Source organism: Typha latifolia, chromosome 8, assembly GCF_019914945.1.
Source record: "Typha latifolia isolate L0001 chromosome 8, TyphaL0001v2, whole genome shotgun sequence".
In the NCBI taxonomy this organism is placed as follows: Eukaryota; Viridiplantae; Streptophyta; class Magnoliopsida; order Poales; family Typhaceae; genus Typha; species Typha latifolia.
The window spans coordinates 10,650,366-10,678,196 of record NC_133093.1 but is presented as its reverse complement, the minus strand read 5'-3'; the positions used below and the strand labels follow the sequence as shown (position 1 = coordinate 10,678,196).

Below are 27,831 nucleotides of genomic sequence, written 5' to 3'. Positions count from 1 at the left end.
AAAATTCAAAAGGGATGAGCAATTGTTCCTCCTAATTGTTTGTGGAAGGAATCTTTTTATCTCAAGTTATGGACATTCCTCTAGGTTGGCATTAGTGGTGGGCGAGTAACAGGTGTTTCGGTCCATATTTGCTACATGCGATTTATAAAGTGGAATTATCTTGCAAATCAATTTTTTTTTACGAAGGTTGGGTAGGCCAACGAAATAAATTTATGTATGAAAATAGAGCAAGATACCAGAGGCAGAGGATGGAATCATCAACAATCAAGGAAGAGCTATTTCAGAAAATATGAATTTTTATTGCATCACAAGAGCAGCAGACATCTAATGAATCAAAATGTCTGCATACGCAGCTGGTTACCTTCTGAAGCACAACTAACTATTCATCAAAGGTTGCAAAAAGAAGAAAAAAAAAATTGATGTGTGAATAGCCCCTATACCTTCTTGCCACTTGATTTCATCTCCCCCTACAACCGAAGCCCCTATAACTATAAAACTTTTTACAATTAGAAGACAATTGGAGGGAGGGGAAGGAACCCAAAAAATTGTCTTATTTTCTGATTGATGATGCTGGTTGTTCTTTTTGCTATATACATAACCCGACAATTAGTACACTGAGGAGTTATGCGGTGCAGCATACTGGTTCGTACCAAATAATTGTACAAGTTATCGCTGGCGTTTAACTTTCTTCTCAACTAATTGTCTTAGCACAGGTGAGATCTGCTCAGCTGCACCGATAACACATTTGCGGTATGAGAAATCTACTGTTGTTCCATCGTTCCTTACCAAAATGAAGCACCGCGTGCCTGGATGGGATGGGCTATGTCCAATCTGTGAGCACGGATGTAGGATTAATCAGATATGTCAACGCTAAGTCAAGTTGCAAGCATGACAAAAATATTAAACAGAAGTAGCTGAGTAGAGGTGATGGCAGAAGAATTACTAATTGCAATTGCTTAATCTAAACAATATAATTGACAGATATGCCTCAACAAGTTAAAGCTACTTTTATGATTCAATCCCTTGATTTCCAGTTGGAGACTTGGGAGGGGGCATCATTAGCTTTTAATTATCCTATTCTAACAAAACCATAATTCAATGCAACTAAATATAGGATGAACATAATGTAGATTACATAATGAGATTTTTCCCAAAGAAAATTATCCGGTTATCTACTATTTCAAAAAACTAAATGAATGTTAGACAAGTACAATGCTAGCTGGTAGAAGGCAATATGTATTTTCCCTTAACCATAGAAATGAATAGGTCGGCAACAATTGTAGCATGTATCTTGAACACTTGTAAAAATGAGACCTTTAGGAAAAATTATATTACCTTGATTTGTTGAACTCCAGTTCCCACCTTTTCATCTCTTTTTGGATGGTATGCTAGAGCTTCAATAATGGATGACTTATCCGTCTCACTAATGTATCCGTCAAATGGGTACCTTTATACAGAGGTAACTCAGTGAAAGATTCTTAATGTTACATTCACCAGTAAGGGTAATAAGTAACATGATAAGAGAATTTCCAAACAATAACATCATGCTTGACTATCAGTCAAAAACAATAATTTGGACACGACGGAGTACACCTGGAGACTTAAATACCTAATACTATAGCTAATAATTAATACTTCGCAAAACAAAGAATAAAGATTTCCGCTGTAGGAAAATTAAGATATGTAGGGGGTATCAATAATCCATATTTAATTTATTAGTATTCAGTATAATTTGTTAGACCTCAAAAGGCAGGTCCTTTTGTAAACAATCTGAGGTTTGCAAAATTAGTTAATTGTCAGAATAACTTCATCCATTCTTCCAAGAATTATTAATTACACTGAACAATGTCCAGGGGAGAGAAAAAAAAAAGCATTTAAAATCCTGAAAACACGGAGGAAACCAAGTTCCCATTTTCAAGTTTATATTAGCTCAGGAAGTACCCCCCTTAGTAAGATATATAATGTAGCACATTCACTAAGAATAGCATGTGACATTGCATAGGGCAAAAGAAGCAAAGAACAAGCAGGCAGCAAGACTTACTCGTGCAATATTTTCCGTAAGGTAGTAGACATATCTACAATATTTGCCCATGAACCAACTTTTTCAGCAAAAAATTTTGATTGGAGACCAGATGTTGAGTGTCTGGTTCTCATCCAGACATTGACAGACTGTCCTTTAAATTTACTTGCCAATTTCTTGACAGGATATCTCGTTGAATTTTTGTCCACAACATGATCATCAGAAATCAAATGTACATTTGATTCATCTTTAGCGGAAGCATTGGAAGGCATTGATTTGCATTTACTGGAACTACTCTGATTAGTAGATCTACAAGCTATATTATTGTCCTGATTTGGTTCCTCAACTGTAAGGTTATGCAAGAAACTGTAGACGCTCTTGACTCCCTCAGATTGAGGGTCCTGAAAGATAATGACAAACAATTAGAGATTGAGCTACACTATTGTCTTGAAATATTGTTGCTTTGTATCAAAAGTAGAATCCTACGAAAATCAGCAAAAGAAATAAATCAGAAGGTCAAAAAGCAAGTCTGCTAATCCATCATATGTCTCATATAAACACCTCCATACTGACACACACACAACCTAAAAAGAAAATAAAATTAGACAGAACCCGCATAAGAGAGCCAAAGACAACTTATATACCAAGGTTCCGAAACTTAGTATCGGGATCGAAATTGGTCGTTAGAAAAAACGAAATGTATCGGCTGTATCAGTCGTATCGGCTACCCGTATCGGATCAGACTGTTTTTAATTACGTAAAATTTTAAATATTATTTAAAATGCAAAAAAATTATAAAAATTATAAAGAGTGGCAGAAAAATAAGAAAATAAAAATTAGTCATGTATGAAGCCTAAAAACTCATTCAAAACTATAATGAATTTCAATTGAATTAAATAAATTTTTATACTTGTAAATTATTACTGCAGAATAACATGAAGAGAAAGATCTCTTTTCACTATTATTCTATAGTAGTAAGAAAAGATGAGTTAAAAAGGGGGTGAGAAAGGAAAAACAGAAATGAGAAGAAAAAAAAATTCATCCGAGTTCATCGAAGTTTGGACTAGCCGGAAGGACTTACCGGATCGACCGCCGGATGAGCTCGGTGAAGTGTGAGAGTGGAAGGAGAGTGTGTGTGAAAGATAAAGGGTAAAAACTAATGTAATTGATGACATCAATTACTAATGTCTCATAGGTTAGATACATTTTAGATTCAATCTGAATCTTAAAAAAATTAATTTCAGCCAATATTATTATTTTCAGCCAATACGACTGAAGCTAACCGAAACTGACAGATACGGCCAATCCAACTCAGGATCAACCAATTTTGGGATCCATGTTATATACATGTCATCGTAGCAGAAACATACATATATTTCATATATAATTTCAACTTAAACAACTAAAAGAAGATTATGTCATGACCCATCAAATAAACAGTATCAAATGGAGGTCCAAGTACCTTTCCCGAATATATGATCTCAAAAGATCCAGCGGTCCCTACAGGTGCTTCTTTGCCCCAAGCAACTGCATCCAAAGTACCACGAAGATCATCTACAGAACCTTGTTTTGAAGCATTGACAAAGCAACTGCCTGGACTCTGCAGAGATCCCATCAGAGAACTAGTAAAAAGAAAATTTTAAGGAAAAATTATTATAAGTTGCATCAAGTAAAATAAAATAAAAACTCACAGAAAAACATGCTTGATTAAATGGAGATGATATTTGCAATTGATTCCTTTGCTGTTTAAGTCCTCTGAAGCTCAATCCATGAAAATCACCAGTCACTGAAAGGCAGTCTGTAACAGTAAGCAAGTGCTCTCGGCATATATTTCTCCCTATATTAGATGTCGATGACTTCAGGGACTGCAAGTTATATCACATAGTAAAGACCAGCACTTGATACAGGAGATATAATTCCAAAAGAAGACAAAATAAATCACCCACTCTTAGAAAATACTTCCAAGCCGCATCTATCCCATATATACTACAAATGTCATAAGCACCCTCCGGGTGACTACGCTCCCAATCGATCGAATCCATCAGTGGGATACAAGCATTTTGGAGAGAGCTCCAGAACTTTCCATGCTTACAATTTTCAGACATAACTTTTAAATAAAGTTCACCAACAGAGTCAGACTGGCATTGAATTTTAACCTGTTTGAATGGCAGAAATCCTGTAGACAAGCAAAATTTTGTCACAGAACATTGATAAGTGGAGGTACAAGAAACAGAATTAATATCAAGGATCACATATAAAAATAGCATCTTTAACACTTATCCTTGTAATCCTTATAAGTTACAAAATGTTAAAATGATAAGTAATATATTTAAAAGTCTTACCTTACTTGATAAGTTACAGAACAGCTAAGTTCGGAAAGCTCACAATACTTGTGAGATAACAATCTGACCTTGTCATCCAGTTAGAGTCCAATATAATATTGACACCCTTGAATCTTAGCTATTACAATTTTATTCTTCAATAGTTGATTCCTAAAAATATCTCTAAATTTGGGATGACATTTCAAGTCAGATTGAGAACAATGAATTTCTCCGTTTCGTTTTACAAAATTAAGCAAGTCTTGAAGAATGATTTAAAGTGAAACTGAGTATCATTTATGCATAAATCATGCACATATACCCTTTAACAATTTATCTCCTACAAAAGTGTAAATTTGGAAAGAAATTCCAAGTCAAAGTGGGATAGAAAAAATAATTTTCTTATAAAATTTGGAAGGTGACCATGCCATTCAGCGACATCATACTACAACAGAACTGGTTGCATGTAAAACCAGGATTTGACAGTAAACATGTGACATCATATTATTAAAGTTTCTTTCCCACAATGTCACAATTTTCAATTACTAAACAAGTAAAACTTCAGTCTACAGAACCGACAGTGAACCTTTTCCAGGTCAGCGTATTTTCCTTTACCTCTCAACAATCAAATCTCAAGAACTGAACTGTTATAAATCTAGCCCATACATATTATTGACAAACCAAACCATCTTATGTACTGAAAATGGTGCATTATAAGTTGCAGCAGATTTTCACACGCTTTTGATTAATATAAAGAATATAAACAACCAAAGTAAGGTAGAAATATCGCAAGAAAAGTTACCAAAAGAAGTACATCAAGAGATATTAATAAATAATAATTAAAAAAAATAGAGCAGCTGAGCATAAGCATGTTAGACAGAAACAAGACCTTTAATGAGAATTTTAAGAAGAACAGGAATTACTGCATCTTTTATGGTATCCAACTTTGTCATCAACTTAGAAGAGTCAACAGCTACAGAAATACAAAAAGTTTGGTCATGTTCCTTCCACTCCTGAATTGATGAGCAAACCCTGCATGTAGTGATAGTTTGTGTTACCTAAAGAGTGTGTCTTATCAAAAACGCAACAGAAAAACAAAAAAGATGGGACAGCAATGGACATTAAGATTGTTAAATTAGTTAAACTTGGTTATAAAATTTCATGTTTTACATGAAAAAAAAATACTATAGATGAAAGCTAGGTTAGTTGTGGGCCACAACTTGTGGCAAGATGATTTAAACTGCAGATGAACAGAACAGCACAAAATTGTTGGATGGAAGTAAGATCTTCAGTAAGATTACTACGGGAAGAATGAATAGTGATTTGCAATTTTATGTTACCCAAGTTTCAAAGGACAGCTAGAATTTGAGCAAAATGTAATGATGGCTAATATGCAAAAGAAGTCAAAAATATGATTATCAACTGCTGAACAGTGGACCACTGAGAGTGGTGCAAGTGTTACAAGAAGAACAAATAAGAAAATGCGAAATGGCACTTACCTTCGCAAAACAAGCCCCAAAACCTAAAGAGGCAAACTTGAATAACCATCTCCCCAAGAAGAATAACTCGAATCGTGGAGGCGGAGACATGCTATAAAGGAACTGACATAACCTCCTTCAAATAAAAAATTATATGGATCGTCATGCAAATGGGAGCCCAACAACCGGTGTTGTGCCATGCCAACACTTCCGTGTGACATCACAAGACCACTACCCAATGTATCGACCCTACCCAATATAACAGGCAGTTTGGTCAAGCAGGGAAGAAGAGCTGTCATAATTATTTGAATAGGAGAAAAAATGCCTGCTGAATCCAAATCAGGTATTGACCCTACAGTTTCAATAAGAACCAAGATGAGGATCAGGAGTATGGGAGATTTATCAGTAGTATTGAGATTCCCAGACGCCGAGGAAGAAGGATTTCAATGACAGTGATTACAAAAGAAAGGTGATTAATTGATGCAGATAAGCACATCGTTCATTAAGCCCCCATTTGGTTGGTTAGGGAATTCCCTATTCTAGATTTTTAATCAAACATCAAATTTACTCTAGATTAGAAATATTATTCATACTAATTTGAATCTTATTCCACACGTGAGCTGATGAGCCCAATTACAATTCTACCTTTGATATGACTACAGTTATTTCACATGTCATATCAAAAATCCTCTCATTAGTCATTTCTCCTACCACCCACCTATTTTAGCCCACTTATCCACTCAAATCAAAAGTTTCCACTTTATTTTAATAATATTTTACATGTGATACTTGTAGGTAAGCAATATACTCTTGACATGGGAATTACTTTCGGGAGAAAAACTAAGTTAGCCCACTTTTCTGCTCAAACCAAAAGCTCCTGCTCCATTTTTCCACTCAATTTTAATCATATTTGGCATGTGATACTTGAAGGTATGTAATGCATACTTGATACGGGGATTACTATAGGAAGAAAAACTAGTTTAACCCACTTCACCCTCAAATTAAAAGTTCTCACTCAATTTTAATCATATTTGACGTGATAGGTATGCAACGCATATTTGTAGGTGCATAATGCATACTTTGTAGGTGTATAATGCATAATTGACATGAGAATTACATTGGAAGAAAAATTATTTTAGCTCACTTTCCTGTTGGAACCTAAAGTCCTCGCCAATTTTAATCAATTTTATCATATGATACTTGTACGTATGCAATGCATACTTGACATGAGAATTACTTTAGGAAGAAAAACTAGTTTAACTTGCTTTCCCACTCAAACCAAAAGTTTCCACTCAATTTTATCATATTTGACATGTGATACGTGTAGGTATGCAATGAGAATAACTAAATGTCAATCTACTCCATAAAGTAGAATAAGAAACACTTTAATTTAAATTTATACATCAAATCAGGAATAATTCCCAGTATGAAGCATATTTGCATCGATTCATAAAAGACAAAAGCAATTCCTACTACTTTTAGCTTAATTTTATGCCACATTAAAGGTAATTACTACGCCACCATTCTAGTTTACAACAAAACACCATATTTTCCTACTTTAGGTTATAGGTACGATTTTAAGAGTAAGAAATGAGAATAACTAAACTATATTTTTCCTTAACCAGCAACAAAACAGAGCCTAAGGTGCCATTTGGATAGTCATTAGCTCCAAAACCCAGTTAGCCAACTCTCATTTCTTAACCTTAAAAAGAGGTCCTTAAATAGGTTTAGGAAAACTGGGTGTTTAGTAATAAACTGAGTTAGTGCTGTCATAATTACTTTTGATTTGATATGAAAAGTGGTTCTTAAACTAGAATAAGTGGGTTTAGGAGATATTTCCTTTATAGTGGAGGAAAGAGATATTATTAAAAGATTTGTGACAAAAGAGAGAGAAGGATTGAAATGATAGTTGATTAAAATGATGTCTTGTCAAGGGCAAATGGTCATTTGACTTCGCTATTAAACTAGTTTGGGGAGAAGTAGGGTAACCATGTTTTGAGAAAAACTTATGTTTGGTATCAAAACCAGGTTAGAAGAACTCTAACATGATTTAAGAAAAGCCTTGAACCCAATCCAAATGAGGCCTAATTTTTAGAGTCCTTCATTGATGGTTGTGAACGACCAACTTTTTCAATCCTTTAAACCCTGGTTTTATAGGAGAAAGTAAAAGAGAGATTGAGAAATGGAATCATCTACTTTGATTTGTTCTCACTTCTCTTCTCAATAGCCATGAGATGATCATCTCAAAGTGATCCTTCCATCGACGGAAGCTCCTATTACATTTGTAGCCTCTGAAAGATGACAACTAACTACATAGCATATACATCAATAATTCAAGCATCTATCATTAGTCCAATTGTTTGTAGGAACTATCCATAAGAACGAACTTGGAAAATGGATCTGTTTATCACAAAACATGATATCACTAATATGCTTGCACATAAGGTATATTATTGTTAAGCAAATCCTTGAATACTTGAGGAATTATAATGCAATTGAGAATTTGAGATGGAACTAGAACTATGAGAAAGTGAAAGAAGAGGGATTAACATATTGAAGATATCTGCTCAAGGGATTAAAGTAGCCCCATGTTCCTGCAAATATTGGACCTTAAATACCTGTATATAAATTCAACTGTCATTGGAAGCCAACTTATAAGTTAGCATTAGTTGGCCTTTTGTAATATAGAGAATGCAAAAGTATCATTTGCAGTAGAACGCTTCCTCCTATTTAATTCTTCCAGATATGAATATCAAGTCGACGATAAATATGTATCCAAATTTTTAGCACCTTATCACAACGACCAATTATGACACTAGCATAGCAGTATATTGAGGGACCATGGAGGTAACATGTTAGATGGCAAAGAAACACACAACAAAAGAAGCCTGAAATGTAACCATACAAAAGAAATGGAGCATGGAGAGGTTACTTGTTGGTTATATATAATGCTGGAAGTGCTTCGGAATTTTTTCTCAAACTGTTGTAATTTCTCAAAAGCTCCTCTATGACGGATTGTACCTTTAAACCTCTTCTCATCATCTTTTCCTGAATAAAAATAATATAAATACGGTTGTAATCTCATAGAAGATAAAAGATTTTGAACAACATAGACAAGTAAACAATTTCAGCATTACCTTGCTTACATGAAAATGTGTGATCCAAGGACTAATTTTCACCGCTTGAACATCATAACCACCATAACTGAGCATTAAACATAAAAGATGGAAAGAGAATCATTATACGTTAGCGATCCTTGCAAACACCCAACAATCTCAATATAGAAAAAGTAAATGATAGGATAATACTAACAAAATCATGACAGTGTTAACCAAATCAGAGAACAGAACTCTTTCAAGATGATTCTTAACTTCCAAAGCTCCATATTCCAAACCATATCTATATCCTTGTAGCCTCTTAGACAGATATAAAATGCCAGCTTGATTCACAGATGTTCGACCTTTGCCACATTCTAAAACTTCCTGCACATACAAATTTTCATTCAAGCAGTGATATGGAAAAACACAACTGATCACAGGCACAAATACATAATTCTGAAGTCAATAATTCAAGGCAGAAAAAAGGCACATGATGTGAACACTCCTCCAAACATTGTGCAACATGGCAAGACATTTTCAGTAATGTCCATGTGAGATTATGTAAATAGATTACTCAATTATATGTAGGGTAATCTTATAATATTGTTCCACAGAAGCAATTGCTAGAAACAAAGATTTGTACTATCTAGTGGTCTTTCAAGGAAAAAGCATCATATTATGTGCCACAGCAGATCAAAATTTCAACAGGTTACCAAAAGCATGCCAAACTAAGAGGTGCCAAATAAGCTAGGTTGGCTTCACTTCAGGAATATCTTTTTTCTTATTCTACACTTTTTATTCTAGAATAACAGCTAAACATCGTAATAACTCAATTCCAGAATATAAATATATTCATCAAAATTATATCTTATACCACACACTAAAACAATTACTAATTTACTCTTCATGTCTATCACATCAATCTACTTTATATCAAATTAAAGGGCATTCATGATAATTTCATAAAACACAACAACACATTTTCTCATCTTTTCCTTCACTTTATATCAAATCAAAGATAATTATTACACATTTATTCTAAAATATATGTGAACATAAAAATAATTATTCCCAAAAATAAATACCTCATTTTGAGAATAACAAAGAGAAATATCAATTCTAGAATTGGCCTTATTTGTAAAGTAAACAAAGCCTTAAACTCAGGTCAGTTAGAGATCACTTGCTTACCAACAATCTAAGCTATTTGAGCTTAATTGCTCTATTGATAAACAAGTGAAGCTCAAACTAACCTTGGGCCACTAATCTCGACTAAAATTAGCCATTTATAGGTATCTTATATATACGTTTATGTTATATATAATTCTCATACAAAAGAAATTGCCTCCCACCCATGTTGGTAGAACATCTTAGAGGTACCCGTATGCCTTCTTCTAGCCATGGCTCCAAAACCCAGCAGAAGAATAGATTTGATTTCCTTCTTTTCAAATTTGAATGGAGTATTTGCGAGAAGTGAGCTGCCAAGATTGAGCTAGCACTATGCCAACTCTCTTAAGGATCAAGATCAACCTTGCCTTATGGGAATTTCGAGTTGAGCTTCCTAAGCCAAGATCATCTCTTAAGATTACACCATGATGCCAAAACATGCACCAAGAAGGTGTGCAACAGAGATAGAGAAAAAATAGAAAATTTTGAAGCGTACAGAAAAGGTTAAAACAAAAACTGGGAAGTGACAAGATGCATTATAGGCTATAAGGATATGTAATTATGTAACTATATTTAATTTCTCAAGATGCACTACATCTCAGTACTTAAACTAGCATATATCTGTTTAAATTCAAATTGGTAAAATGGACTGTATGAATGCATTTAGATGAATTTCAAGTCAATGATGTGAAATATCATGTATTATAAGAAAGTCTCTGAATGACTAATCACTTCATGAGGTAGATAATAGGCTGCTAAGTGGACAAGAAGCTAGTATATGTTAGTTACACATGAAATTTGGACAACAGGTAACAATATTTTCTTAATTTAGAATAGCAAAACAATAATTACTGTGCAATGAACAGTGTATTCTTAATGATTATGGAGTCCTCCTTTCATGTTTGACAGCACAGCCTTGATTACTTTGCAAAAGCTGATGTAGTGCATGAAGGAAATAGCAGATAGTAGAACAACCTTTAAGTTCATGAGCGGAGAGGTCTCTAAACTATTCATTGGATGATCTAGACCTCCATATGCTGCTTCTGAAATGGAAGAAGCAGCCAATGAACCAACAGGAGCACCTACTGCACTATTACGAGCAACATCCCCACCATACATGTAACAAGACTGCAAATCCTCATGAGATGATGCATCAGAAACTTCATAAGAGAATTGTACTATTTGTTGCCCATATGCATTTCTAACTGTTCCATCATATGCAGCATAAAGATCTCGCATGTGAAACATCAGTTTTCGAGTCAATGTTCCAGGAATTTCTGCATTCTCACTAAAGAGATTAGCTCGGCCTGATATTGCATGCAAAAAAGATTCTAATGGGTTCAATCCTTCAAGAAAAGAAGCTTTAATCACAGGAAAAGAACTTTGACCACCTGCACATTCATTGCCATCCTGAGGCATTCGACACTCCAAATCCTTCAGATAATTCCACCAATTGCAGGAAAGCTTGCGAGGAATTCTAAAAGGCAGTTTGCTTGCTGAAAGTTGTAGACCAAGACAAATGCTTTGTTGGACCAGTTTTAATAAGCTGCCTTTGCTTCCAGCATGTATCATTGCCAATAATGAATTATCCTTGCTTACATAGTGCTGCACAATCTTTTGAAGGTCATTAAAGACATCCTTAAATGCAGCAACAGAGACCTGGGTAATATGTGGATTGTTTGCCCATAAGTTATAATGACCAATACATGATGGATCCTCACTTTCATCAAAATTCTTTAAGAGAGACTCTATCTTAGGGTCAAGCAATAGCTGCTTGATTCGGCAGGCATTTTCTGCCTCCTCCAATCCCAAATATACTTCTTCAGCCATCTTATTTCGTGAATAATAATCGGAAGACATATATACATCATTAAGTGACACGCTTAACCCTCTCAGTGTAAGGTATTCACAAAGAGAATCCTGCGCAGAGAAGAGTAAGTCCAGAGCTTTTCTTCCAGAGTGTTTGAACATGATTGAAAAAATACTAGATGTATTGTTCTGTAGCCAAAAGGACATTTCTGAAGAGAAAAGAATTTCCCCTTTACAAATTTGTACATTTCTTGATCCTATACCATAATCCATATCAGGTGGAAGAAGCATGCTAAATAATTGACGACTACTCCAAAGAGGAGTCTGAAGTTTTGGAGATTTAACAATTGAAGGCATGTGCAACTGAGAAGGAAACAGCATTGCCAGCTGCTGCATTTCAAACTTGTTCAGGAAATCTTGGGTCCCTGTTAGAAGATGTGCTGCAGTTAAGCTATCATGAGTTAGTGAGACCAAGCTTCGACCATCTTGTGCATTTAATAATTGCTTGTCTAGATTAACCAACTCTCCAAGCTCTACTCTACAACGAACAGACTGGGGAACATACCCATGCAGACAGTCCCCATCAAAGTCTCCACATAATGGAGCGCAACATAAAGGATTTATTGCAATGACAGACTGAATTGGTAGAACTTTTACAGACAGCGCAATGAGTGAATGCATATGTACAGAAGGAGGCCTGTTTATCAAAACAACATCTCCATCGACCAATGGTCTATAAACTATGTCACCAACCTGAAATTGATTTGTTTTCTGGACATACATAAGCTGACCCTTGCTCCTCGTATAGATCTCATCTTTGGTAAGAAGATGCATGTTGCAACACATATTCAGCTTGTCTAAGTTGTAAGGATTAACATGCTCACCCAGAAACAAGCTTTCTGCTAAATCTGGTGGAATGCCGATTTCATCTAAGCGTATCTTTGGGTCACCAACCATAGTCATGCGGAATGCATTATCTGTCCTTTTGCTAAGCATGATTTCTTTCAGCCATTTCAATCCAGATACACCTGATGGAGACTCCCCATTTGACATACTAGAATGTAACTGCAAGAAAGCTATAATGATGTATGAATTGAACATGCATGAATAGCTAGTAACCTTAATAAAAGTGTGCATAAGATATAGATTTACCAACATGGAACTATGCATGAAGATCAAATGCCACATTAAGAATGACCAAGAAATACCTTCAGAAAATTACTTTAAGCATGATCTGCCAAGTATATGAGTCTTTATTTTGTTTCCACGGTAAGCTAATATGAAGGATTTATACAAGCTTAATGGAAGTCCGAAGGTCATAATTGCAAACTGGAGAATTCAACACCATACAATGTCATAAAGTTTATTCCTTTATGGGTGGTAGCGGCACCGCTAAATTGGGTATAGAAATTCTAATTGATAAAACCAATCATATTCCTTCATACGCAAGCGTGATAGAATTGACTTAATGAATGCTAAGCCTATACAGTGAAATATTAAGTCTGTAACAATGAAACCAACAAGGTTCTATTTCTCATCCAAAATCACAAGAGCATTCAAGAAAATACTACCAAAGATGTTATAGAATGCTGTTCTTAAAATAATAATAATGATAATAATAAAGTACTCATAATGCATGCTCTGAACTAATGAATTAGTAGCCTTTGAGCGAAAGTTAATAGACAACATTCCATGATAATATAAATATTTATGACTGAAATGTATAATTAGAATGAGCACCTGTCTGAATGCCTACATGAATAGTGACAAAAATGTTAATTCGCATACCTTGGATGCTTTTAGGCAATCCATCACTCGGTTTGTAACATATGCACTTGCCAAAGCTCTAAACTGCTGATGCTGACGAAACTCATCAATCCTTTTGCTTATATCAAGAACTCTTCTATAGGACTTGGTTCGTTCATCCTATTCCAACATGAAAAAAAACAAACATTCCATGACAAGAGAAACAAAGAAGGCCATAATACTACCAAACCATGTCTATAGGTATGTTATAAATAAAACATGTATCATGGATGGCTGTGCCACAAGCATGTGCCATTCCGACCATCGGCCGACACGGCAAGATACGTGCCACGGTACTTGCTGGCTGTGCCGCAAGAGAGGGAGAAAAAAAGATGAGCGAGACTACTCACCTTCACCCTTCGCTGCTCCCCGCCGACCTCGGCGTCACCGTTCGCCGCAGTCTTGTCGGCCCCGAGCTCGAGCTGCCAATCCCCAAATTCGAAACTTAAGTTTTTATTTCACCTGATCCGACCCAACTCGAACCGCCACTCCTTCCTCCTCAATCTAATAAGGGATCTCGTCGTGTGCGATTGGTGGCTCGAGCTTAGGGGCGACAATAAGGTTAGCGAGGAGCAGCGTCGGCTGGTCGATGATGAGCAATGACCGACGAAGCTGCTAGGAGGGATGCTGTGACACCCCTCGTGCCACGTGCAGGTACGCTGCTAGCACTGTAAGTGCCAACCAGCATGCCCCATGCTAGTCGGCATGCCCCATGCTAGTCGGCACGCCCCGTGCTGGTCGGCACGACTATCGTTGACATGTATGTTTTGTGGTGTCTCGTTTCTACCAACAAAGAGAAGCATAAACAAATTGGAAATGTGAAACAGCAAGACATGCGAGGGAGTTGGAGACCATCTGGAGCGCAAGAGATAAGCTCTTACACGCGAGTATGGGCTGGGCTTTCCTAGTTGACAAATAACTTTGTTTTGGCATTCTGGTTTTCCTATAAATACCAATAGAATCATGTTTGGATTAAGTTGAGAAAGACTTTCTAAGGTTCTTAGTAATAGATCTAGAGCGCAAGAGGGCATTTTGTTTGAGTGACCCTAAGAGAAAGCTTAAGCGCTATAATCCTTATTGTCCATATTGGATTTTTCTCCTCTCTCCTAGTAGAGGCCGCTGCATAAAAAGTGGTATTAGAGCTCCGGGTTAGAGGGGTCAATCTTACGTTTACAATGAGTTGGCGACTACAAGGTACGAGATTGAGAAGTTCAAGGGGAAGAACTTATCACTTTGGCAGAGAATGATGAAAGATCTAATGATCCAACAGCAGATTCATAAGGAGATGAACGGGAAAGGCAAAAAGCCCGACACCATGTAGGACACTAACTGGGATGTGATAGATGAGAAAGTAGCAAGCGCTATCCGTTTCAATCTCACCGACGTCATGAACCTTAAGACAGTTGTGGATATCTGGACGAAACTTGCAAGTTTGAATATAAGTAAGAATATTACCAAAAGATTGTATGTCAAGAAACAATTGCATGGTATGCAGATGAAGAATAACTCAGATCTGTTATAGCATATAAATGCTCATAGCATGCTAGCCTCACAGCTACTAAGCCTTGGTGGTAAATTGGAGGAGGAAGATAAAGTGATACTATTGCTAGTGTTGCTTCCATCATTCTATGACCATCTGGTAACAACTCAAGTATGGGAAGGACACATAAAACTCAAAGAAGTCACTAGTGTGCTTATCTCTCATGAAAAGATGAAGAAAGACATTGTCATCTCCTAGGCAGACGGACTTATTGCCAAGGCAGAATCAAGAGGCAGAAGGAAAGACTAGTTGAGAGGTGGAAACTCAAATAGAAAGAGATCTCAAGCCAGGCCATAAGGAAGGTTGTAGAATGTCACTTTTGTCATAAATGGGACACTACAGGAATCAGTGTGAGTTCAAAAAGCTTCTCACGCAAAAAAAGATTGAGGGGAAGAAGTCCCAAGATTCGGCTAGTATTGTCAAAGGAAAGTCAAATGACAGTGCAATAGATGCAGATTTGCTTACAGTCAGTTCTGGCAGTAACTTCTTGGCGGAGTCACGGATCTTGGATTTCGGCTGTTCTTATCACATGTAATTAAATAAGGAGTGGTTTGACACCACGATAGAGGTACAGTTGTAATGGGGAACGATGCAATTTGCAAGGTCATTAGAATGGACTATCAAAATCAAGATGTTTGATGGCGTTGAAAGGGTTTCTGAGTGAATTGTAGACACATTCCTGACCTTAGAAAGAATCTGATATCACCTAGCACCCTAGATACTCAAGGCTTTGACTACACAGTAAAGGATGGAGTGATGAAGATCACCGGGGGGGGGGGGAATGGTGGTGATGAAAGGGCAGAAATTCAGAATCATGTACAAGTTGATCAGGAACACAGTTGTAGGTGGAGTAGCTATCTCAACACCTATAGAGTCAAGCATAGATGACACCAAGCTCTAGCATATGTGACTAGACCACATCAACGAGCGTGGTATGTTGGAACTTCATAGGAGGAACTTGCTGAAGGGTGTCAAGTCTTACAAGATGGACTTCTAAAAAATTTTCATGTATAGTAAGCAGCATAGAGTTCGTTTCCAGCCAGGGTCCCATACTAGCACTAGTGTTCTCGATTACATCCACTCAGATGTATGGGGGACAATGATAGTAGCATCTCACAGTGGCACCCACTACTTCATGACTTTTATTGATAACTTCTCCAGAAAAGTACGGGTTTTATTCATGAAGCATAAGTCAAAAGTTTTCAGTATCTCTAAGAAATAGAAGGCGCAGGCGCAGGCGCAGGTTGAAAACCAAATTGGGAGGAAGATTTGGTACCTGATGACTGATAATGGTACTAAATACAAGCAGTAGTTGTTCAGAGACTTTTGTGCGATAAAAGGCATTACTCATCATTTCACAGTGAAGGACACCTCAAAGATATTTTGGCCGAAAATACCATAATTATACTTAAGAGTAAAACACTAGGAAAAGGCTATTAACATAGCTAGCTTCATATAAATTAGTCTTCATCGTCAGCCATCGATTTTAAGATCAATCAAATCTTAAATTTTTTTTGTTGTCCTGCTTATGTTCATATTCAGAACACTCCAAATTGGATCCAAAAATCTAAGAAATGCACCTTCTTGTATTCTGAGAAAGGAGTGAAAGGGTACAGATTATGAGATCCAATTTCACAGAAGAGGTCAATAGAGACATTGTCCTTCATGAAGCCTATCTGTTGAATCATAATGATTCAGATGCTACAAAAGGAAGGTCAAAGAATAAACTGTCAATTGAGGTGAAGCTTGATGCGAAGAGTTCACCCAATGAAGAGGGTGATATGTTAGCACATGCACAACGACAAGAAGACCAACAGACAGTTGTCAGAGACGAAGAAAAACAAACTCATAAGGCACTAGTTTAGTGTGGCTTTGAAGACTAGTGAGTTTTGCCTTAGTAACTGGCAGTTGAGCTAGTCCCAAAAAAGAAAATTGGTTGGTGGCAATGACAAAAGAAATGGAGTCTCTCAAGAAGAAAACATATAGGAATTGGTGAAATTGCATAAGGGCCAGAAGGCGGTCGGATGCAAGTGGGTTTACCGTTAAAAAGAGGCCTTGTCTGAAAAAGGAGAAAAGTACAAAGGGCGGTTAGTGGCAAAGGGTTATTCACAAAAAAGAGGGTATCGACTACAACAAAATCTTCTCACCAGTTGTGAAGCACACCTTTATTCGGATAATCTTTGCCATGGTGAGGATGCAGAATATGGAGTTGGAGTAGTTAGATGTGAAGACGACATTCCTCCATGGTGATTTGCAAAAACAGATCTATATGGACCAATGAGAAGGATTCAAGAATTAAGAAAGGACTTATGTCTATTGAAGAAATCATAATATGGCTTAAGGCAGTCTCGACAATAGTACACAAGGTTTGACACTTCATGATGACGCATGGGTACATTCATTGTGAGTATGATTGTTGTGTTTAGTTTAGAGTTCTACATAAGTTTCACATAACTCGTTTCCTCTATATGTGGATGATAAGTTAATTGCAGCAAAGAGTAAGCAAGAGGTTATAAACTTGAAATCAATGTTGAGCAATGAGTTCAATATGAAAAATCTTAGTGCAGCAAAGAAGATCCTAGGCATAGAATTCATCGTGACAGAAGGGCTAGAAAACTAAGGTTAACCCAAACATGTTATCTTGAAAAGGTATTAGAAAGCAAGGTTCGAAAAATTGGGATCGAGATCGAGATCGGGATCGGCCTTCTGAAAAAACGATATGTATCAACCGGATCGGCCGGATCGGCCATATCGGTCGCCTGGATCGGATCGGACTTTTTTATTACATAAAATTCTAAATAGTATTTAAAAATGCAAGAAAACTTCTAAAAAAGTTTACCAAAAATAAGAATAAGAAAAAAAGAAAAACTATGGTGCAATAAATTAAAAAGAAGAAGAGATTAAAAAGAGCGTGAATGGAAGAAAATAATAAAAAAAACATGATGCAGTGAAGAAGAAAAAGGAAAAGAAAAGGAAAAAGGGAGAGAGTGGAAGAAATAAAAAAAAAGTGAGAGAAATAAAAAAATTAATTAAAAAATTATATTCCGGAGTTTGTCAGAGTTCGCCGGAGTTTGCCGGAGTTTGTCGGAGTTCACCGGAGCTAGATCTCTTCATAAGAGAAACAATGATTATATATAAGGAGAAAAAAAGAAGAAATAAAGAGTAAAAGAAAGAAAAAAAGTAAGAGAGAGAGAGTGAAAAGTAAGAGTGAAAGAGTTTGAATCGGGCCTGGATCGGGATCGGGCTCGGCCGATCCCAATCCGGATCTGGATCGGCCAATACGGTGAACCATGTTATAAAGGTTTGGTTTGACAGATGCAAACCCCGTAAGCATAACACTTGTTGCACATTCCAAATTATCTTCTTTGTTATGCCCTACTACAAATGAAGAAATTGAGTACATGTCAAAAGTGCCATGTGCAAATGCAATTGGGTGTCTTACGTATTTCATGGTGTGTATAAGACCACATTTTCTCATGCAGTCAGTGTGGTTCGCAAATATATGGCAGATCCATGACAGGAGCATTGGTAAGTGGATCCTCATATACCTATTAAGCACACATGACTTAGCTATCCAGTTTGATCAGAGGGGAACCTCAGAAGAAGTTGCAGGTTATGTGGATGCAGATTATGCAGGAGATCTTGACTATCGATGATAGGTTGTGTGTCTACACTCTAAATTAGCTGGTGGCCCAATTTGCTGGAAGTCTACTCTGCACGATACAACATCGCTTACAGAAGTAATAGAAGAAGTTGTTTGGCCTAAAGAATTGGTTAGTGATCTTGGGAACAATTAAGAGAGTAATACCTTGCGATGTGATAGTCAAGAGTGTGATTCATTTGGCCAAGAATCAGGTGTATAGTGCGAGAACAAAGCATATCGATGTGTGCTACCACCGGATTAGAGAGTGGATCACAGGTGGAGTCATTTCCTTGGTAAAGATTCACACCACAGATGAAAATGCTTCCGATATGTTGACAAGGTTGTTTAAAGGGATAAGTTTCAAGCATTGCTTGGATTTAGTCCGTGTCAGTTCTCACTAAATCCTCCCTATAGTGGTGCATTCCTACCGGCAAGTAGAATGCAGGTGGGGTACCTAGACTCAGGTACTAGACAGAGACATACTCATGTTTGTTCTTCAGGATGGCATATGTAGAAACAAGCCAAGACGGAGTTTGTCGTGTTGTGTCTCGTTTCTGCCAACAGCGAGAAACTGAAAAATCAGAAATGTGAAGCAGTAGGACACATGAGGGAGTTGGAGACCATCTTGAGCGCAAGAGATAAGCGGTTACACGCGAGTATGGGCTGGGTGTTCCTAGTTGACAATGGACTCTATTCTGGCGTTCTGTTTTTCCTATAAATGCCAATAGAAGCCCATGTCTTGGATTAAAAAGAGAAAGGCTTTCTAAAGTTCTTCTTAGTGATAGATCTAGAGAGCAAGAGGGTGTTGTGTCTGAGTGACCCTAAGAAAAAGCTTGAGAGTTGTAATCCCTATAGCCCATGGTGGATTTTTTTTTTCCTCTATCCAGTGAAGCCTGCTGCAGAAAACTGTGTAAGCTAAAAGATAGAACCAGCTTACAAAAGTTAATTGTGGACCATCCGCATGCACATGAGATGTTTCCACCATGCGATGGCAATTAGGCGTAACAGGGAGGCAAGAAAGGAACAGTAACTCCCTCTTTGAAACAAATTTCTTGATGAATTCTGGATCAAGTTGTTTCAACATGTGAAAGGCCTGCGAAAAGAAAGAAACATAAAAACAGAAACAGCAGTACATAAGAAGAGTACAAAAAAGGAGAAACAGATAAAAATGGAAAGAAATTACAGAACTTAGTCTACAACCTACCGAACTTCACCATCATGGTAAGGTAATGTTACCTGGTAAGGTGTTAAGTTCATTCTTTTATTGGGTTCTTGCTGCTGTTGATTATTTGGGACGAAGTCCCAAAAATCTTGCGGTAATACTTCATAGAAGCTTTTATTCTGGATATTCTTTGGCAGCTTGTCATTAGCTTCTGCAATTATTGAAAGGCTCCTATTTCCCAGCATGTCTTTTGAGGAGATCTTAAACCTGATTGAAGGGTACCTGTTAGGGCCACTCCCCTGTTCAAGAAACAGAGAATGTTTCTAATATCAGGAACAAAAGGTGGTCTTGTAGATGGCTACTTGACTTTCAGAAAGTGAGCATATGCACTTACAACACAATACTTGCAAGTAGCTTGATTATCCATCCTTGTCGATTTCTTCAATGGCATAATTCATGCATTAGAACAGGATAAAACAAACATTAGCAAAATGCAGATGCTTGTTGAATGTTAATGATTTAGTTTCAAGCACAAAGTTTTAACCAAAATCAATTCAATAAAATGGATATATCAACAATATTTATAATTTAAATACCAAGATAATGACCTTCACTACTCCAGTTTAGTGGCTTTGGCCAACAAAAGAATAGATAATAGTACACAACAGTATGGAACTATGAGTTGGGATATGTACTAATTAAGTTGTCTATAATACAAGGCTTTGACGGAACTTTACCACAAAGTGAAAGCCACCAATCATAATGGATCAGGAAGTTACCTTTCCAACCTTCATGCATTTCCTCAAGTAGCATATACGAACTTTAGTGCCTTGGATAAGAACACTTCTAGCTGGGACTAACAGTTTTGATCTGCATAGTTTCAGCAATTTTTTATGAAATCCATTGATTTTCTTCCCACCAGCCTTCAATATGTAAACATCTCGCCTCGTTGATTTGTCATTTAGTTCTAAAATAAAACCCTACATAAATAGATGGCGAAAACTCAAAAGATTCTCCAGAGGCTACAATGAGGGGTAAATTAGAGCACAAAATACAAAAAAAGATGAACTTAGACCATTAGAAACATGCATAACTGAATATAGATGACCACGACAAGGGTTATGCAAGATAGGAAAATAAAAGCAGATAAAACCAGAATATAAAGCAGATAGATGCAAAAGAGTCCCCTCTAAAGCAGGACAGATATTCACAGGGAGACTCCACGAATTGGACAAATAAACTGTAATAATGCTCAATTATCCAGAAGAGTAAAGCATGAGAATGAATTCATAATGCCTAATCTTGGAAACAGTGAATGGATCCTAGCTCCAAACAAAGCTAGCCAATTAGAGGGAAAGTGATTTAATTTATCATTTGCATTGAAGGCTTGCTTCTGGTTGTTATTGTTTTAATACAAGAGATTCTGATGTCTGACTTGATACATGGAACAGAACATACATTTGAATGAATAATGCCAAATAGTATAAGGAAATATAAATTACGTACTTTAAAGAACATACACCTAGGAGAAAAGAATGACAGTCAACCTGCTGTAACATATCATATTGGAGAAGTTCTCTATCAGAGTATAGCACTGATAAGAGGTGGACGGATGAAATTGATGTATCATAAATTTGGCTTTGGCTCCTTTAAAAGCAAAAGCTCTTTAGCTAGACTTTTTAGTCGTGGAAAACCAGAAAATTAGTATACCAAAGAAAAAGAATATTAAAAAAATAGATCAATGTAGCTGGAAAGGTAAAGGGTTACCTCTTCATTTAGATGTAGAATATGGTGATAAAAGCATTATTTAAGGCCTCGTTTACTTTAGAAATAAGGTCAATTATGAAATAGGTATTCCCCTTTGGTATTTTAGAGTATTTATTCTAGGAATAACTATTCTTATATTCACTTTTATTTTGAAATAAGGATATAATAAGTACTTTTGATGTGATACAAAAAGAAAAAAAAATTTATTTTTTATGAAATTACCATAAATACTCTTTGAATTGACATAAAGTAAGTCGATAGAATATAAATGTTAGCTTGCGTGATATAAGATGCAATTTTGATGAATAATATTTGTATTCTATAATAGAATTATTATGATGTTTAGCTATTATTCTAGAATAAGGAGTTATATTCCAAAATAAGAGAAAAAAAATTATTCCCGAAGTAAACAGAGGCTAAGTCTTTTGATATAATGCAGAAAAGATGCATCTTCAATTCCTTCATATACATTATAAAATGCAGCAGAACATATAGCATGCATAAATGATAGTACCCCAGTGTTTCACTTAAAGTTCAGATATAATTGAGATTCCTGACCTCCATATCTGTGTCATGCTTAATGGTCAAGCATCCAGGGCAGATCTGATTCAAAATCTGAACAATTTCTGCAATAAAATATGGATGATAAATTGTAGCCGGCAACTTGATAACTCCAAAATGACCTGATCACATAGCAAAGTCACATGTCATATGCTATAATTGGAAAGAACGCAAGTACTTGAGCTAATAATATTCAATTCACACGCTCACCATCGCAGTCTTTCACAGTCTTGCTTCCGCATGTTGCACATTGAGAGGAACCATTTGGTAAGCCTAACTTAGGATTAGTCAGATCATTCATTTCTACAATGCTCGCATTACTTAACTTTTCCTAAAACAATTTTGACAGAACCCATCGTATTAATAGAAGTAACTAAATGTGAGAGAAGAAAAGGAATTCAAGTATCATCCTGAGCTATCTAAATTCTTTACTATGCTATACAAGCCAAAATAATGAAATTTACCAAAGCTAGGGATTGCATTTTGTAACTAATCCTCATAGTGTTATGTGATCATTGTATCTGATAGAAACAAACTACATCTGATATTTGTGAACAAGTATTGAGTATAAGTTATTTCTTAATCCAGAGATTCTAAGAAAGCATAAGGTAGAAATACATGACCAAAGATCTCTCACCTTTCAAAGATTGATCATTCTTTCTATGCCAACTGCTAGTTTGAGCAATGTTCAACACAAATGCTCAAAAAATACTTTAAGACGAGTTTAATCAATTAGCAGGGCTATTTACATGAAAAAAAAAACCCTTAAGTTTTGGTAATAGCAATATTAGGCTTTTGGAAATTGCAAACATCCATTTCTAAACTAAATGCACATTTTTATATAATAGAGGTCGCACAATTTACAAAAGAGGTGTGCACAAGAACCTAATCTTGCTATTACCAAATAAGATATCTACAAAAGCATGTTGCAAAGACAGATGGAACAATACACTATAAAGAAAAAAGGTCTATCATGCAAGTTGTAGCCTCAAAAGAACAGCACTAGTGTAAGGTAGAGAAATGCTTACTATGTCACCATTATTCATCAGGTCAAATTTTATGCCGGTTAAGTACCCACATGGCACCATCTGCTCATCCGTCTCACCAGCCATGCCGGAAACCGAACTTCAATTCCCTACATGTAAAAAGTTAGCAGTTTGGATCGTAAAATTTATAACAGAAGAAGCGCACTAGGCGGTACCTATATTAGAACTTTAGAAGGGAATGAAAACCATGTACAGGGGAAAGAAATGGAACGGAAGTATTAAATTGCAATACAATCAGAATGACAAGAGGGAGTTTATTAAAGAAGAAAGTTACAGGATCATGGATAATATAAGTAACAGTGATCATAAAATTGATATTTACCTGGCAAATTTTCGATTTTTTACCCAAAAAAAAAAAGCGCGAGTGGTTGCAATGAAAATGAATTGGCAGAGGAGCAAGTAAAAGAATCAAAACTTTTAGTTTCAACACAATACGATATTGACAATAAAATGAACTGTTCAACCTGATCATACGATACGGCATTACAATCACGAGTAAAAAACTTTACATGACAAACACAAAACAGCAAGACTAACGTATGAAAACAGCCAATCCGCATAAGGCGTGAATGCCCCAGGTCGTGACACATCAAAAGGGTATCAAATTCTTGTAATCCACAAGCAATGCAGCACCCACATTGAGCCCACCCCACACCAAACAATCCCAAACGCACTTAAAAACAGGAGCTCAGGAACCAAGAAACACAGGCAGCAAGAAACCTCACTTGGAGAACAGAAACAATCGAGAAAAACGGAAAGAACCAAAGATCAAGAAATCAAACGGCGAAGGGGATAAAGGAGACAGCTTTCTTACCCCCCCAAAATCCTTCCTTTCACCTTTCTTCTTGAACGGAAGAGACGGGAGCTGCAAACGCTTTCCCCTGAAAAGCGAACGAGATACCAAGAAGGAGAAGAAAAGGAGATACTTTTTAAAGATCGAGAAGGGGGGGACAAAACAACGAGACGCAAGAGACCAAGTTCTCCTAGAAGAAGAGAGAGAAACCCAAAAGAGAGTTCCACTAAGAAGAGGAGAGAGAAGGGGGAGAAGACAGAGCCGAGAACAGGCCGCAAGGATTCTCCCAACAACTCTCTCTCTCCTCGTTTTATTTCGTGGGCTTTTTTTCATATATACCCTTTAGAAAATTCTTTATTTAGAAATTTAAATAATTTAAATATAAAACGATAAATATATTCTTATTTAATTTTTATATATTTTTCTTAGTTTTATTAAATTATTGTTAGATTTAACTTGAAAATATATTGTTAAGAGACATATATAAAAAATATTAATTTTAGAGTGACATACAAATAAATAAATCGAAACCCTATCAGAAGAAAAATATAGAACATTCTGATAACATAATTCATCTAATGAGGGGTTATAAGAAAAGAATAGATTTACAAATATCCAAGAGGGAGGAGTTTACATAATAAACTCTAAGGCAGGTGGTTATTAGCAAAAGTGCAAAACAAAACCATAAATGTACTTCTTTGGAAACCGAAACACCGCACTCACTCGGGCGCGAGAAGTGGCTCAACTAAAAGGGTCCCATATTAGTCCTTATTTACGGACGCACCACTAACTCTTCGACCCATCAATGTCACAGTGCCATTAATTGCGGGACAGCACTAAATTCTAAAATGCCGCGTAGGATTTTATATGCGGACGCCGTTTTATGGTGACGAGATAATGAGGTATAGCCGTATATAATAGGGGGAGAGAAGCAAAGTATGCGGTCTCTTGGTGTTCGCGTATTCGTGTTAAATCTATAGAAGGACCGGCTTAATCAAACACAGTTCAATAAAAATTAAAAATAATTATATAATATGCAATATATGTGATTAATATGAACCTTAGATTATGATATAAAGCTCGTCGTGTAATTGTCTTATTTTAAGCTTGAATTAAAATTATAAAATTATTTTTTATTTTAAGCTTGAATTAATTTCACAGAACTCCTCGATTGTGCGTGCGAAAGGTGGTCGGTGACTATCGTGTCGGTTGAGTCCCTATACAAGATTATTATTAAAATAAGGAGCAATTTCCACTGAAACCCAGTATGGTTTCGCTTTTTATCGCTCTACCTAATTTTGGATTTTCTTCTGCAGGAAATGAATTGACTCTTTATTTCAACCAAAGTACTTCCTGGCTTTTCCGAATAGAAGCAGATATATGTTTTATATTACTAATTTATCCCTTCCTAAAATATAAATAGTACTCCTTTCATAAATAACTGTATCTAATATTTTTTTTTTCTTTTTATCATGCATTCGAAAGCCCCAAAGACTAGATAATAATCATATAAAATACTAATTCGTTTTAGATACAAAGGCACTTTGCTTTAGTAAATTTTAGCTAATATATTAAACCATCTGCTTTAAATTTCAAACCGAGTGCATCACTGAACTATTGTTTTCAACTAACTATTATTACAGCATTGTTATCAAGTTGCTCTTCCAGATCATTGTGTCGTCAAATTAAGTTAGTAAATAATTTTTTTTATAATAATTATTTGAGCTTATAATAGACCTTCCAACCTCGTGAGGTACATAACTTTTCTTATTATTTCCTCTATTAGTTTTCATCTCTAAAATTTTATTTATTATTATACACTTCGCATATTATTATTATCAATCTCAATTTAATGAGAGAATATTTTGTTATTCCTAAATAAAATACAAAAATATTATTTTTCGCTTACGATTACTTAATGCTCACTTATTATAGTTTAATATGCTGAAATTATGTTATAAATATGCAAAAACAACTTATGAGCTCACATGTCCAACAATGTGTTGTTCTTTTTTCTTCTTTTATAGCCAATGAACTCAGATATTTGCTTGGAAAATGTTCAATCTTGGGTAAAGTATATTATTAGGTTTAGTACTACAACATAAATATCATGTAATTTCACATAATATATTACATATTTTTCACTTATTATTACTAGTTAGTTTGTGGAAAATAATAATTTAAATTGTCCCAAAATGCCTATTCAATCCGCGCCGTTCAATTTCGCATAGAAAACACTATCCAAACCACAAAAGTTTATTATTTATTATGTATAAAATTACTATTTAAGTTGCAAAAGTTTAGTATTCGTCCATAGAAAATTACTACTCAATTTGCAGAAAAGATAGTTATAGTTCAACTATGGCCAAAAGATAGGGCGTTATTATAATTATCTTAAAAAAAATACAATCACGCTCTATATATTAATAATAAAATTAATACTTTTTTTATAAATCACACTCTATATATTTTATTATTAATATCCTATTTTTTGAGTATTTTATGCTGTAGTTATCATATAACACTCTTGATAACTGGCATTAACTATATTTTATAACTAATATAACTCTGCTGATCAAATTACAAAAGATACTTAAAAAGTTATAATCTAATGCACACCATCTCCCTCAAAACTAAATCCTACATTCCTACCCCGACTAAATCTAATTATCTTTCCTAAAACAATACCTTACCCTATTAAATCTAAATCATACTTTCCAAAATTAAATTTTATCCCACTAAACTAAATCCTAACTCCCTAAATCTAAAAATTTTTATTCAAAGCTAAACCCCACCGACACAAAATATAAATTACTCACATATTTTAATTAAATTAAATCAACTCAATGTGTTATATAAAAATTATAGTAAAAAAATATGAGGCCGAATTACAAAATCTTTAAATACGAAATATTAATAAAAAAAATAAAATATATATATAGTGTGGTTTATAAAATTCTCTAAGCATAAATATCTTAAGAGATTAAAAAAATGTGTCAATAATACAACACCAAATATCTATTGTACACTGCTATGGTTTTATAAGTGATAAAAGGATTAGATAATGTTGCTCAAATATAAGATTCTTCAGCCTTATGATAAAGATCATGAGGTTGAATTCCTTATGAAAACATTATAAAAAATATTTAATAAAATTTATTGAGGTGCTATATGTGCACAATGTAAAGTTTTTCTTTTTTTGATAGGATTGGCTTGTTGAATTTATATATCGAGAATAATAGTTATATTTTTCTGTTTAACCTACAATTAACCTACGGGCTTAAGATATATTAGTGCAAATATTATTTTGTCCTAAATACAATAATAACTATGCTATTGAGTTTTTGCAAACGTGTATGATGGGATAAGTTTCGTATCTTTAAATATTTAGTATGAAACAACTTAGCTTACAAACTTTTATTAATATGAATATCTCATATAATCATATGACAACGAGATAGTGTTGAAATGGTTAAAGAGGTTGACAATATTTATATACGGAGTGTTTCAAAACACGAATTCCAATGACCGGTTAAACTTGTATGACCGATAGCATACATATACGTGGCGAGATCACCACCGTCGAAGGTAGCACAAAGGACGGTGGTTCTTGCTTTCCAATTATC

The 27,831-nt window shown here is 35.4% G+C and overlaps 1 protein-coding gene across 5 annotated transcripts; it reads right to left on the bottom strand.

Moving 5' to 3' along the window:
* Positions 1-278: 278 nt before the first annotated feature.
* Positions 279-24,487, bottom strand: LOC140793842 (DNA-directed RNA polymerase IV subunit 1). Of its 5 annotated transcripts, XM_073145583.1 has the most exons (21): positions 24,227-24,487; positions 23,395-23,501; positions 22,577-22,697; positions 22,364-22,488; positions 20,818-21,018; positions 20,433-20,477; positions 20,113-20,337; positions 19,814-19,969; positions 13,676-13,813; positions 11,470-12,952; positions 11,054-11,385; positions 9,129-9,298; positions 8,954-9,020; positions 8,749-8,864; positions 5,228-5,370; positions 3,967-4,196; positions 3,712-3,885; positions 3,483-3,620; positions 2,042-2,421; positions 1,336-1,447; positions 279-831 (listed from the first exon to the last, which is right to left on the bottom strand). In XM_073145583.1, the coding sequence occupies exons 2-21, from the start codon at positions 23,476-23,478 to the stop codon at positions 667-669; spliced, it is 4,605 nt and encodes a 1,534-aa protein (XP_073001684.1). In that variant the 5' UTR covers positions 23,479-23,501; positions 24,227-24,487; the 3' UTR covers positions 279-666. The 5 variants fall into 5 exon arrangements, with proteins under 5 accessions (XP_073001684.1, XP_073001681.1, XP_073001683.1 ...); XM_073145580.1 differs by having other exon boundaries at positions 11,054-12,952; XM_073145582.1 differs by having other exon boundaries at positions 8,963-9,020; positions 11,054-12,952.
* Positions 24,488-27,831: the final 3,344 nt, after the last annotated feature.

Coding starts and splice junctions, on each gene's coding strand:
- LOC140793842 (XM_073145580.1), bottom strand. CDS start 23,478: ATGGCTGGTGAGACGGATGAGCAGATGGTGCCATGTGGGTACTTAACC. Junction 20,478..20,817: donor AATGCATGAAGGTTGGAAAG/GTAACTTCCTGA, acceptor ATGCCATTGAAG/AAATCGACAAGGATGGATAA. Junction 20,338..20,432: donor CTACTTGCAAGTATTGTGTT/GTAAGTGCATAT, acceptor TTTCTTGAACAG/GGGAGTGGCCCTAACAGGTA.